Here is a 14392-nt window from a genome sequence, read left to right as displayed (position 1 = left end):
CACTGCAACTGAGGATTGTGTGGCTATTTCTTTGATTAAATAGATGTGTTAAACCACCATCACCCTGCCGATTGCGATGCATTGTGAGCTTGTAGAGCGTCTATTTGTGAACGTTTTTGAATAGGGCTTAGGTTTTTAAGGAACTTCAATATCTGTAGGGTATGAAACGTGTGTTTGTACATTCCCAGGGCTGTGTGGTGGAGACAAGGGAGCACCAGCCTGGACGTCCTGCCTCATGGACTGGTATAGGGTTCGCCCGCGCACCTGAGCGTGGCACTCTGGAGTTCCACATCAGTAATATCCCCATCTCCATGGAGTATGACCTACTCATCCGCTACGAGTCACAGGTCGGTGTGTACGTGTGATTATATATGTGCGTGCTAGGGTTAGTGTTTGTGTGTGTGCGTGTGCGTGTGTGCGTGTGTGTGTGTGTGTGTGTGTGTGTGTGTGTGTGTGTGTGTGTGTGTGTGTGTGTGTGTGTGTGTGTGTGTGTGTGTGTGTGTGTGTGTTTTCAGAAAAGAGTTACATAGTTTATATGTTATATAGTTTAACGCAGAGACCACAAAGACCCATATGTAAAACTTGGTACTCAACGCTGTACTTTTCCTGTTGATGCATAGCAGTCATATTTCTATGATGGTGTGTGTACTGTAGATGCCCAGGGACTGGGAGGAGGTACGTGTCACAGTGGTCCGTCCAGGGGCCATTCCTACCAGTAGTCCCTGTGGAAACACCATCCCTGCTGATGACAGACTCACTGTCACCCTGCCAGCCGGGGCCAGGTGAGTGGAGCACAAGAACACTCACCACATACTCACACATCTCTCTCTCTCTCTCACACACACACACACACACACACACACACACACACACACACACACACACACACAGAGACCGATGCCTGGCCAACCTTAAAGGTTTCATGACGTTCAGTTTTACCACACATTAAAAGTCTTTGTCATGGTCCTTCAAACGTGTATAGAAAGTTTTAACAAAAAAATCCACTCCATTGATCCATGGCAGGTGTTTTTCTCTCACATTTCTAAAGCCTTTTCAACTGCAATGAAAAAAGAAATCTTTGCCTGCGGGTGTCGCTGGTGAGGGATTTTGCCTGTCAATCATCGCCTCTGCTCCGCCCCCCCCCAAAGGAAAGGATAGGGGAGGGGAGGGGCGAGGAGGAGAGTGGGCGGGATTAATCGGCTGTGACCTCACTGCCGAAGGGCCAAGCTCAGATTACTTTTCAGCCTAATTATTCAGAAAACCCCAGACCACAGAAAATCCCTAACATTAACCTCAAAACTGCAGTCAAATACATTTGGGGGCACCAAATCTGTCCCCAACATTTGTCCCAACAGTATACAGTATGTACGGCCTACAGTATGTACGGAAAGCCTGATATTCTAACACAGGCGTGTGATAGGCACACATGAATGTGAATGGGTTGTGTATTTGCTCCAGGTTTGTGGTCCTTCCTCACTCTGTGTGTCTGGAGAAAGATGTGACTTACACGCTGCGCTTTGAGTTCACCCGCTACCAGGACGCCAACAGCATCCTCTACGGAGCCACCGATGCAAGCGTCCTCATTGACTCTGTGAGTCCACCTAGAGACCTATATTTAACTTAACCTAAAGCCTGCTTTATATTTAGTCGTTTATATTTAGTAATATATTTTCAGGATAAAAAAAAATAAGTATAAAAAAAGAATAAGAAAATTTAGTTTTCTCTCTAAACACAAACAATTCATCTAAAAACAAAGAAGCTGATGACTAACGACCATATCTATTGAATTACTTCCTCTCGCTCCCTCCTCTTCCTCCCATCATCCATCTCTCCAGATTTCATTACTGCCCCGCCACACGTCCCTGGAGATGTTTACCGCGGGAGACCCCGCCTCCAACGTCAGGAAGCAGACCTACGAACGATACCGCTGCCATGAGAGTGCCAAGAGCGTCACCCGGCCCCTGATGAGCGACACCTGTGCCAAGCTCTTCACCAGCATGTCGGCTATCATTAACGACGGGGCCCTGTGTGAGTCTTAACTCTAGTGCTAATTTTAAAAGGCTCCTCTGCTGTTTGAGTATTCTTACGACATGGTACCTAAGGGGCGAGCCATCTAGAATAGTGTTCGTCCGTAAGTATATCTTTGAGCCCATTCATTCGCCCATCTGCTAATGTCGCAAAACACTACACCAATCAGCATGTTTTTCATTCAGATTTTGTGACGTTCCCAACGTCCCTCCATATTTGGGTAACACTGAAATCATCAATAGACGGGTTTCTCTGCAGAACTAGGGCGTATAATGCAGGACTCTTTACAGCATTATCTGGAACGCATCTTTCTAGTTTGAGACAGACTTGTACTTGAGGTCACGTGATCATGAATTACCGCTCGCTGCTCTAGCTCACTCTAATCACGCACAGCTGATTAGAGTCTAATCATGTGCATGTTTCAGTCAAAGCAGTTTTGCCCCCTGAATGCGCACACCCAGTAATGTTTGTAAACAAGAAAAACATCTATATGACGTCAGAGATTCACATGGAAGCCGCACCATTATTAAACCCTGTCTTGTTTACCGGTAATTGTATAATTGGAGTTGCTTTACTTGCTTTGGTGTAGTTTCTAGTTTTGTTGGCATGTTTTGTTTTGTCTTCATTCTCTCTCTCTCTCTCTCTCTCTCTCTCTCTCTCTCTCTCTCTCTCTCTCTCTCTCTCTCTCTTCTGTTCTCCCCCAGCTTGCAATTGTGACCCGCAGGGTTCGGTCAGCTCTCTATGTGATGTCCGCGGAGGTCAGTGTCGCTGTAGGCCCAATGTGATTGGCCGGCGCTGTGACCAGTGTTCTCCGGGGACCTTTGGCTTTGGACCCTCAGGCTGTATAGGTGGGACTAAAGAAAGAATATGAATCTTCTGCATGGGTCTTAATGTTCAGACCCGGACTCCGTTATGTATATTTTACACACTGTTAATGCATTTACCTGCCAATGGTATTAACTGTAATGCTGGCGCCCTCTACTGCCCATGAATACACATGAACCCAAAATTGAAATCCCCATATCCCCACCCATCCATCTACATGTGACACACACATTATAGACACAATGTTTTCTTGTCCGATGCCATACATTCATTAGTCACTTTCAACCTGTTTTAGGCCTTTTTAGGGCTTAAGTGGTCACTTTCCTTTGCCACCCTCTGTTTTTCTGAAATTACACCTCTGCTTTCTGTGTGTCTGTCTGCAGCCTGCGGATGCAGTCTGGAAGGTTCCATAACTCGCCTCTGTGACACAACGGGTCAGTGTCAGTGTCGCCCGGGTGCGTTCGGTCAGCACTGCGATGGGTGCCAGGGGGGCTACTGGGGCTTCCCCAACTGCCGGCCCTGTCAGTGCAACGGTCATGGCGAGGAGTGTCACCAGAGAACCGGGGCCTGCATCGACTGCAGGGACAACACCGGAGGAGACAAGTGTGAGAGGTGAGGACTTGGAACAGTTTTAACCGCTTAAACCCTTTATTAGTTTGACCCCTCTATTTAGTTGACTGGGGTCGGCTCTGTACTTGGTCCGCTCTTTTCCCTCCTCAACACAAAAACGCTTTGCGTTGCAGATCAGCTATTTTCTGCAAATGTTTCCCCCAGAATAGGGATGCTAGGATACAAGTGGATATTATTCATGGTGTTTCATTGTAGAAATAGAAAAAAGCAAGGGTATCTATGGATTTGGGGTTCATAACATCCCTTTGTTCTATTCGTAGGTGTGCCAATGGTTTCTACGGTAACCCAGTTTTAGGTTCCGGTAACCAGTGTCGTCCTTGTCCCTGCCCAGACGGGCCGAACAGTGGACGCAACTTTGCGGCCTCTTGCTACCAAGACAACCGTAACAGGCAGATTGTCTGCAACTGTAACCAGGGTTACACAGGTAAAACCCGGTCCTCATTTACTCTCTCTCATATTCTCCATTCCTTGTGTGTTCCTGTGTGTGTGTGTGTGTGTGTGTGTGTGTGTGTGTGTGTGTGTGTGTGTGTGTGTGTGTGTGTGTGTGTGTGTGTGTGTGTGTGTGTGTGTGTGTGTGTGTGTGTGTGTGTGTGTGTGTGTGAGAGAGTGAGAATGTGTGGGTGCAAGAGAGATGCGTCATGGTGTTGTGGCAGTATGAGGGTCTTTCATCTACAGTATAGTTCTATGACCTTGGTGTGTTCTACCAAACCACAGTTAGATGTTTTTGAAGAGAGGCATTCATTATACAGTAGTTTCATTTAGTTTAGTCTAGTGCAACAGTAAAACTCAGTGATGAAAACCGAAAGAAGCAAAAACAGACAAAAAGTGTAACCTGTGTCTCCATAACCTGAACAACATCCTTTTTTTAAACTCCTACACTCAACATTTGTCGACGGCAACGGCAATAGAGAGACTATTTAGTAGGAAAACAAAAGGATCAGGTCTTGACCCAATGAATTAAGATGAACCTTTCATCTGGAGAGTCGTTAGAGGGCGGATGTTACACAGTGTGGTAACATGTGATGTCATTTCCTCCCTTCCCTGTATCACTCGGCACAGGGATTGTTAAACGCTCCGGGGTGACCATTTTCAAGCGTGAGTAGCAACAATGGTGAACCCCAAACCCGAAGCAACTCTCCCTCCCCTTCACCCACCCTCCTGTACCAAATCCCATACCTCTCTGCATGGCTTCAGCACCCCATACCAGCAGTGGTGCTGTGCCACCGTGCACTTCTGCGAGACCTGGCTCAAACCCCCCCCCCCCCCCTCCCCCACTTGATTCAAATCCTCTCAAATGCTTCTTTTCTGGAACTGGTCGAGCGTGTCTCCTGTTTGGCGGGATGGGCTCATGTGAAATATACTCAAATATGGTGAATCCACTCTGAAGAAATACTAAAGGTCAATTTATGCTTTGTGTGAAGTGTCGAACGACGCAGCGCACAACAAACGTGACGTCAAAACGACAAAAATGTTTCACGGAGGAAATTAATGTTCACGTGGCACTCCATGAAATGTTGCATACTTTGATTGGTTGGAGAGATTAAGTAAAAACTCACGGAGATGCATGAGGCCACACTCATTTCCTTGTTTACATTTTGTGCCGGAGCTGTCAGCAAGTTGCACAAAGTTTGAATGCTCAAAACTCAGAACGTTGTGAGACAAAGCAAGCAAAGCATAAATTGAACTTAAGGATTTACTGTGTAGCCAGCGCATGTTACAAGTAAACACAATCTGCACACAATCAAAGCGTTTGAAATGATTGAAATAAAAAATGATAAAAGACACCCTATTTTGAACCAGGTCTGTCCATGCGTACCTCGATTGAGGACCTGACCCAGAATCACTGTTAGTGGAAAAACACAATGTGCTTTTTGCATAATGTCTGATAAAACAAAAATAGAACGGAAGGAAAGGATAAATGAAGTTTGGTTGATTGTGATTCTGGGTCAGCTTCTATCTCTCCTGTGCGTAGCAGGTGTAACCACTGTTAATGTGCTATAACAAAATAATGTTTTGTTTTATTTTATTTTATTTTTGAGGGCAGGGGAGAGTCATTTTGACTGCACTGATTTACAGAGAGAGATAGAGCTGTATTGATGCCAAGACAATACAGCCAGGCAGCTCTAAAAACCCATCTGTGTCATTTTTACTGACCGTACAGAGTAAGGTCCTCAGTCATAATACATTTGTAACTCTTGAGAGTGTATAAATGTAACCAAATGATCCCTTATGTGTCTATTTGGTTACATTTGTGCACTCTCAGAGTTAAATCAACACTGATGATTTTATTTTGTAGGCCAGCTTATATTTAATGTCTGAGAAATGAGTCTTGACAGGCATTCTGCTTTGAGTTAGCTTTGCCTTCTGCGGCCAAATCACTGTGTGCTTCACCTGTGATGAAGCAGGATTAAAAAAACATGCTGAACACTAATGTTACTTGTATCCATCCACCCTGTCATCAAATGTCACCATATTATGTGTGAGTGCATGTGAATATATGGTCAACAGGCCTTTCTATGTATGACTAAAGAGAGAGGACAGAGCTCACCATGACAGGAAAATGAGAGAGTATGAAGGGAACGTATGACAAATACTACACTGGAAAATTCTCGGTGTTCATTTAACTCTGAGAGTGTACAGATGTAACCAAATGGACCCGTGTTAGATTTGTACGCTCTCGGAGTTACAAATTGATAAATGAACTCTGAGGAATTTACTGTGTAGTAAGGAAGGGTGGATGTGCTAGCATGAAATGATACTCATAGACCTCAGGACCAAATTAATGGTTCACTAAAGTCTGAAGGCCGCAGCCCTGCAAATGACTTGTGTCTTAATGGTATGGTGTATAATTATGGAATAAAGGGTTTAAATACAGCCAAATCAAATTGCCTACATAGTAGAGTGGGGTATATCATTATGATCCAAAGCTTTCGTTCTGATTTCAAAGGTTTCTTTGTTGTTCCTTGAGGGGTGGTGCAGCAAAAAAGGCTAAATATAGTGATGACTGCTACTGTACTCTGGTACAAGATAACATCATAATCTAATGTATGATCTAATAGTATAATAATAATAATCTGATGTTTGTAATCCACTGAGCAACCGTGTGATCACAAATTCCTTAACAAATGAAAGCCGCTTAACATAATCCCAGAGTTACAAATGACTATGGAACATGAGTAACAATACTGATTAATCGGGTTAACATGCTACTGTATACTGTATAACTAGCACTTTTTTAAGAAACTGAAATGTAGCATTGGTTTCACAGAGGGTTAAAGCTACTGCTATAGACATACAGTACATAATCTGATGGATATTTCAAATGGAATTGCTGCTTAAAAGGATTTTAGTCGATGACCTTGGCATGGGACATGTTATAGCAATTTTAAAGCCACACAGTAAAGTCCTCAGTGTTCATTTATACATTTGTATACAAATGTAACCAAATCGACCCTTATGGCTCCTTACGGGGCCAATTTGGTAAAATGTGTGTACTCTCAGAGTTAAATTAACACTGAGGTTTTACTGTGCATGCATAGAGTAGTTGAAGCTAGCTAATGTGATTGTCCAACAACACAATAAAACCAAGCGTAACCATTGCTGTAATGCAGTAAGCTTCCTGCTTAATTATCCATGTAAACAGATGCTCTGTAGTAGTAGTAGTAGTAGTAGTAGTAGTAGTAGTAGTAGTAGTAGTAGTAGTAGTAGTAGTAGTAGTAGTAGTAGTAGTAGTAGTGTGTACAGCACATTATGGCCAAAACAATGCCAGCCAAAGTTATTGTTGAACGACAATTGATCTTATTCACACGGCAGCCATTATGCTCTTTACCTCCATGATACCTCCGAGGATGACATAAGAACCAAATGGCCACAGTGTGAATTATGGTCAAATTGTCCAAACTGTGCACAACCGCTCAGATCGCACATCTCTCTATTGTTCTATCTATCCTCATTCAAACTCTTCGATTCTCTTTTCGTTTCCTGTCTTCCTGTTGCCCTACAGGTGCCCGCTGTGAGGAATGTGCCCCGGGTTACTACGGTAACCCCTCCCAGCCTGGCGGGCGCTGCCAGCCATGCGGGTGCAGTAACAACATTGACATGTCAGACATGGATGCATGCGACAGACGTACCGGAGAGTGCAAGAAGTGCCTCTATAACACAGAGGGGCCCAAGTGTGGCATCTGCAAGAGCGGGTACTTTGGAGATGCTGCTCGCCGCAACTGTAGAAGTGAGTTACACCCCAACAATAAAGGTGCAATCACAGAATTGTGTGTTTTTTGGATAGCAGTGCATGCGTTACGGGGGCTCATAGAGATTTGGTGCATCCCCCGCAGACCCACGAACAGACAGATACAGATATTCACTGTTCACTATTCACTGTCAACCCAGAGCCTTAAGCTTCATTAAAAGGATGTTATAAAGGTACCCAGAAGAGATTAGGTTTACATTGAACAAGAGTTGTTGGTTTGCACCCCCATGTCATGTGCTTTTCTTTTTCGATCGCTTTCAATCTGTCCTCACTATGTTGGCCATGCCATTATTCAGAAACATTTTCAAAGATTTCAAATAATTTTAAAATAAGCAAAAATCACAACTCAATGCAAAGCGTTGTGAGCTTCTAGATCGACTATCTTTGCTATTCTTCATAATGACAAAGTAGGGCTTAAGTAGTTCATTATGATGCTTCAACTCTTCTCCTCTCCCTCCTCTCAGGGTGTACCTGTAACTTCCTGGGTACTGAAAGTAGCCAGTGCATGGAACGTGATGACTGTGTGTGCCAGCGTGCCACCGGGCAGTGCCAGTGTCTGCCCAACGTCATTGGCCTGACGTGTGACCACTGTGCCCCCAACCACTGGAACCTGGCCGGTGGGAGGGGCTGTGAGGCGTGCGGCTGTGACCCCCAGAACTCTGTCAGCTCCTCATGCAATGAGGTATGATGTTTTGCCATTGTGAATGAGTGGGTTTGTGGGCACATGCAAGTGGCATACGTGTGTGTGTGTGTGTGTGTGTGTGTGTGTGTGTGTGTGTGTGTGTGTGTGTGTGTGTGTGTGTGTGTGCGCGTGCGTGCGTGCGTGCGTGCGTGCGTGCGTGCGTGCGTGCGTGCGTGCGTGCGTGCGTGCGTGCGTGCGTGCGTGCCGTGCGTGCGTGCGTGCGTGTGTGTGTGTGTGCATGCGTGCATTAGGGCATTAACCAAAAAGTCGACGCGTCGATGTCATGAACACGCGTCGATGTCATGAACACAAGTCGACGCCCACTGGGAGAAGACGCAAGTCATGTGTTTTATTGTATTTTAATTTAATATTTTTTGTCATTATTTTTGCTCCGTGTGTACAGAATGCAATCTGTAGGATTGGTTATTGTCAAGGACATGAGTGATTCTTTCCTTTTCCAACTTTGTTATGTTAAACTCATTTGGTTTTTCTATGTAACCAGGCATCGGCAGTTCTCAGCTATTAATTAAGGAGCCCTTTTCAGCTGTGCCTCTGCCTTTGATGTGCTGAGGTCCGCTGTGCTCTGTCCCAGTGATTGGGTGTGTGTGTGTGTGTGTGTGTGTGTGTGTGTGTGTGTGTGTGTGTGTGGGTGTGGGTGTAGGTGTGGGTGTGCGCGAGTGTTTGCGTGTGTCCAGGTCCTGTTTGTGACTCTGACAGAGGTATTTGTCATACTTTTGTCCCTCCTCTCTGTATCCTAAAGTTCACAGGTCAGTGTCAGTGTCGTGACGGCTTCGGGGGAACGACCTGTACGAACTGTCAGGAGAACTACTGGGGAGACCCCAGGAGTCAGTGCAGAGGTAAGGAACATAACAACCAAATGTATTCGCTGAAAATCAACAACAACAGCAGCCCAGAACACATCGCATTTGCGACGTGTTGTGAGTTTGTAGATCGGCTATGTCACTCATAAGCGAAGAAGATTTCAGTCTTTCAGTCTTTGGAAACCTTTTTAGGAAAATGTGGACCTGAAGAGAGTAAACTGCCTGTATATTAATATAATACATTTCAAATAGATGGTGTAATACATTTTCTGTCCTTGTTTCTCCCAATGTTGTACTGTGCTGTAGCCCGTTATTCTCTGCCTATCATATATTGTGCCACTGTCTTTTACACGTCTCTGTCTCTTTCTCTCTCACTGTCTCTCTCTCTCTCTCTCTCTCTCTCTCTCTCTCTCTCTCTCTCTCTCTCTCTCTCTCTCTCTCTTTTTTTCTGTACATCCAGCCTGTGACTGTGACTGGCGTGGCATTGCAGCCTCTCAGTGCAACAGGGTGACGGGCCACTGCATGTGCGAGCAGGGCGTGTCAGGTGTGCGCTGTGACCAGTGTGCCAGGGGCTTCTCCGGCCAGTTCCCCAACTGCCAGCCCTGTCACCAGTGTTTTGGGGACTGGGACCGCATTGTCCAGGTATGCCATGAAAAGCAAACCCAACGAAACAGTATGTGGCTGATGTGGAGGAGGACGTTGGGTCCCATAAGGCAGAACTTAAGTCATTAGGGTATGTCATGTGTCATGGCACACAGCCCACAGGTACAGTAAGAAGAACAGGATTGCACTTGGCAAAGTTCTTTTAGAAACTTTCAAAGCAGCGTCAAACAGGGACTTTGTTGTCCCTTGGCTAGGGTGGTCAATGTCATCACAAGTTTGAAACAGATTTTTTTCTCATGCAGTCTTACTCAATCACGCTCTTCTAGCTATAGTACCTGTACAATGCAGTGGCGGACTTAACTGTAGGCAAGGTTAGGCGACCGCCTGGGGCCTCAAGAGTTAGGGGGCCTCATGAAAAAAATTAAATACATTTCTGTAGCCCTACTTTTAGCTTTTTAATGGATCCCATGTCAGTAAAGTCTGATAAAAGTATCAAACTCCCAAAATGCACCAGAATACTGGAAATTACATCTATTCTGTTAAAAAATAATCTGTGGAGGGGGTCTCATACTACCGTTCGCCTGGGGCCTCCAGATCCTTAAGTCCGCCCCTGGTACAATGTGTTTATGCAAGAGTACTAACTATTTAAGCCTGACTTGTCATACAATGGTGTCGTGCTGTGAAAAAATGGGATCTACTTTACAAGCTCACAACACGTTGGGACCTTATAGATCGGCTGTTTATTAGATTTATTGAATGAATAGGCTTAGCCTATTGATTTTGAATTTTCGCTATAATTACATGCCCAAAATAGAGACGCCAGGGTTAATGTGGCCATCACATGCAGCCATTTTCTATTTTGACTATTCATTTTTCCTCTCTCATCTCAACAGGACCTGGCGGTGCGAACCAAGGCTCTGGCGGAGCGTGCTCATGAGATCCAGACTACAGGGCTCACTGGGGCCTATGAGAAGGCCTTCAGAGACCTGGAGGAGAAACTGGCACTGGCCCAGGGCATCGTCAACGCACGCAACGCCACTGCTACTGCTGTCACCACACTGATGGAGCTTATCGAAGACCTAAGGTAAAGCTGTTGTACATTGTAGTAATACAATTTGAGACATAAATATAGTATAAATATATAAATGCCAATAATTGCTGTTATTACCCTGTGTAATAACTACTGTTTGTGGCATTATCTAATGTCACAACTCAAATCGTGTTGTACAATTTGAGTGTGTGCCGGGATGACAGTTTACATTGCCCCACTTAACCGCAGGGCTCAGATTGGTGAGACCACTGACACCCTGAATCTTCTGGAGGGAGACCTGACCATTGTCCAGGACACAAACTCAGAAGCGAGCAAGCAGCTGAGTGCCCTGGAGAGGGAAGCTAAGGAGCTCAACCTCACCTCAGAACAGCTCCACAGACAACTGGACATCCTCAAGAACTCCAACTTCCTGGGTAAGAATTATTGGAGCGATCCAGTGTTGCCATTACCATCTTTACCGTGCTTTATTTATGCAAGGCCCAACCATCCTCAAATTCACCATCACTTATACGCAGTTGAAAGGTAGAATATTATTATAAATTATTATAAAGGTGATTATATTCTTTGACCTTCCCCCCAGGTGCGTACGACAGCATCCGTAGCTCCTACAACAAGTCTCGCGACGCTGAGCGTCGGGCCAACGAGTCGACGACCACGAGGCCCAGCACGGTCAGTAAGTCGGCTGACACTCGCCGCCGCACCGAGCAGCTCATCTCCGCCAAGAAGAATGACTTCAACCGCAAGAACACCATCAACAAGCGTGCCTTGGTGGACCTCAATGCCCGAGCACAGGGCCTGGACATGAAGAAGATCAATGAGAAGGTCTGTTATAAGCTATTTTATTTTTCAAAAACCAGGAATGCGATCAGTGATTCTCGTTTGTTTCGAGCTAAATTTATATGTAAAATAAAAGATTGTCGTTTAACCACTTAAACCCTCTATACTTAGTGAACTAATACTTAGTTGCCCGGGGTTGGCTCTTTACTTTGTCCACTCTTTTTTCCCTCTACACCGGGGATTCCCAAACTGTGGTGCGTGACCCCCTGGGGTGAACAAACTACCTCTAGGGGGTGCGTGACATTAATAGTGTAATGGTGGTGCTGGTGTTATAATAAAGAATATTATCAACACATATACATTTCTCTGAACTTTGACCTTTCACCAAACAAATACCTCAGTGAGTCAGTTCACTTTTTCTTTTCAAACCATGTGAGAAGGTCATATTCTATCCCTGTAAACATATGGTAACATTTTACTGCACCAAATCGGAGAAATCTCACTTCACAATTATCTACACCAATTTCAAAATAGCTGATCTACAAGCTCACGTGTCGCAATGCTTGCCGACCTGCTATTTTTGGCAAATGTTCCAGAATAGGGATACAGCAAAAGAATGAGTGCAAATATAAATGTGCCTGTACCTGTCCCACCAGGTGTGTGGGGCCCCGGGTGATGCCCCCTGTGGAGAGAGTCCCTGTGGCGGTGCGGGCTGCCGCGATGATGAGGGGAACCGTCACTGCGGGGGTCTGAACTGTAAGGGCGCCGTGTCGATGGCTGACAATGCCCTGAAGAAAGCCAAAGATGCAGAGACAGAGCTCAACAAAGCCATGGGAGAGGTGGACGGACTCTATGCGAAGGTACGGTGGTGACACTATTAGAACCTTCTGTCCAGTGTGCTTTACAGTACCACAATATGTTCAGGAGAAGAGAACATATTACTGCTATTTTAAATTTACTACAATGGTTGCCCATCTGTTTTGGGATTGATTCGATTCGTTTCGACTTTTTTTTAATTTAAAGGAACTTTGTGGCAAAAAAAATAGCCCGGTTGGATAAGTCATGTCCATCATCTTTTCTGTGCAGGTAGCAGAGGCAAAGACCAAGGCAGAGGAGGCTAAGGGCAAAGCCCAGGCAGCACTGGACAAAGCCACCGCCACCAAGAACAAAGTGGAACGCTCCAACAACGACCTGAGAGACCTCATCAAACAGATCAGAGAATTCCTCACACGTGAGCTATTTTCGGCGAGCGACACTGGCGTGCAACAAAGTATAATAGTTGAAAACACAGCACAGATCAGAGCCACTGCAGAGAAGATATTTCATGATTGTAGCACATTACCATCAGGAATTGTTGGAAACTCAAACTCAAATACAACAGTAGGGTGTTTGCATTTTTTAACTGTCACCACCTAACAGTTTTTGAAATCACACTGACAGAAGATAAACTAATTTAGTTCCTTTTTATATATAGTTATGCTCTTTATAGAAAATTGCTTATCTGTCAGACAATCAATTAATCAAATAAACATAAACATTTTGTCTAAGTTCGAACATGTTTCACATAACTCTGTCTCTCTTTCTGCAGAAGAAGGCGCGGACCCAGACAGCATTGAGAGGATAGCGAACCGTGTACTGGAACTCTCCATCCCCGCTTCGCCTCAGCAGATCAGACACCTTGCTGACGAGATCAAAGACCGCGTCCGCAGCCTGTCCAATGTGGACTCCATCCTAGACCAGACCCAGGACGATGTACGCAAGGCAGAGCAACTGTTGCTGGATGCCAAGAGGGCCAGGTACTTGTTCTCTAGACACCATGAATTGTATTGTTATTTATACCAGTGGTTCTCAAACCTTTTAATTTCAAGGACTCCACGGACCCCCATAACTATGATAGTAATAAGAGTGTGGTTCCGTTTGGTTTTACACTCTCAGCGTTACAGACCGGTAAGGGTCCATTTGGTTCCTAACTATCAATCATTTAGCTGGGGACCCTCTCACGGACTCCTGGGGGTCCCTGGACCCCACTTTGAGAACCACTGATTTATACAAATGTCAACAAACGCTTGTAATTGGTATTTTAGCAATAAGCACGCAGTGCATGTTTTGTGTTAACATTCTCCCTGTGTGTAATGCGGCAGTACGTTGTGTTTGTGTGTGTTTGTGTGTTCCTCAGGCATCGTGCAGAGGGTGTGAAGACCACAGCGGAGAAGGTGAAACAGGCCCTGGTGGATGCTAAGACCACTCAGGCCACAGCTGAGAAGGCCATAGCTGGAGCCAAAGCTGACATTGGGGAAACTATGGCTCGACTCAAGCAGGTATAATCACCACATGAAACAATTATTTTAGCAGGGTACCAGGACAATCATTTCGAGCTCTTAACCAGTGAGCTGGTTCGACTGCCATCTGCAAGCCATTTCCAGTAGGCAGATTACATGCATAATGTTCTTTTAGGAAGTCATTATCCACAGGCTAATGGTATTTCTATCCCTATTGTGTCGATTCATTTGCACTTAGCCCAGAAAGCAAAGCCTTTTACAGGGTCAATGAGAGTTTTATGTTGTGTACAGGAGAGAATCGTACCATTCACTTTAATGGTACGATGTCACATGATGATTGTGGTATTATTATAATGGTAACTACTCTCAGATGACACAACAATGCAGGCATTTATACATTTTTATTCATGATAAAACTATTAAACATTCACAATTTCTTAGGAGTGC

The 14392-nt window shown here is 45.0% G+C and overlaps 1 protein-coding gene across 2 annotated transcripts in view; it reads left to right on the top strand.

Annotated features, from left to right (window-relative positions):
• Positions 1-14392, top strand: part of lamb2 (laminin, beta 2 (laminin S)) — a 70572-nt gene that overhangs the window by 53220 nt on the left and 2960 nt on the right. Inside the window, exons 15-33 of one of the 2 annotated variants that reach the window (XM_080443618.1) lie at positions 189-347; positions 655-782; positions 1459-1591; positions 1836-2028; positions 2733-2876; positions 3237-3465; positions 3744-3907; positions 4543-4578; positions 7487-7711; positions 8197-8414; positions 9175-9271; positions 9696-9877; positions 10732-10922; positions 11118-11302; positions 11470-11711; positions 12323-12526; positions 12753-12897; positions 13255-13462; positions 13843-13984. In XM_080443618.1, the coding sequence (XP_080299744.1) occupies positions 189-347; positions 655-782; positions 1459-1591; positions 1836-2028; positions 2733-2876; positions 3237-3465; positions 3744-3907; positions 4543-4578; positions 7487-7711; positions 8197-8414; positions 9175-9271; positions 9696-9877; positions 10732-10922; positions 11118-11302; positions 11470-11711; positions 12323-12526; positions 12753-12897; positions 13255-13462; positions 13843-13984 (3225 nt within the window). The remainder of the gene's footprint in view (positions 1-188; positions 348-654; positions 783-1458; positions 1592-1835; positions 2029-2732; positions 2877-3236; positions 3466-3743; positions 3908-4542; positions 4579-7486; positions 7712-8196; positions 8415-9174; positions 9272-9695; positions 9878-10731; positions 10923-11117; positions 11303-11469; positions 11712-12322; positions 12527-12752; positions 12898-13254; positions 13463-13842; positions 13985-14392) is intronic. The other variant, XM_080443619.1, reaches the window with a different exon arrangement.

Source organism: Gymnoscopelus braueri, assembly GCF_963280865.1.
Source record: "Gymnoscopelus braueri genome assembly, chromosome: 12".
Taxonomy (NCBI): Eukaryota; Metazoa; Chordata; class Actinopteri; order Myctophiformes; family Myctophidae; genus Gymnoscopelus; species Gymnoscopelus braueri.
Note: the sequence above shows the minus strand (reverse complement) of the source record. Positions and strands in the feature narration are given on the sequence as shown.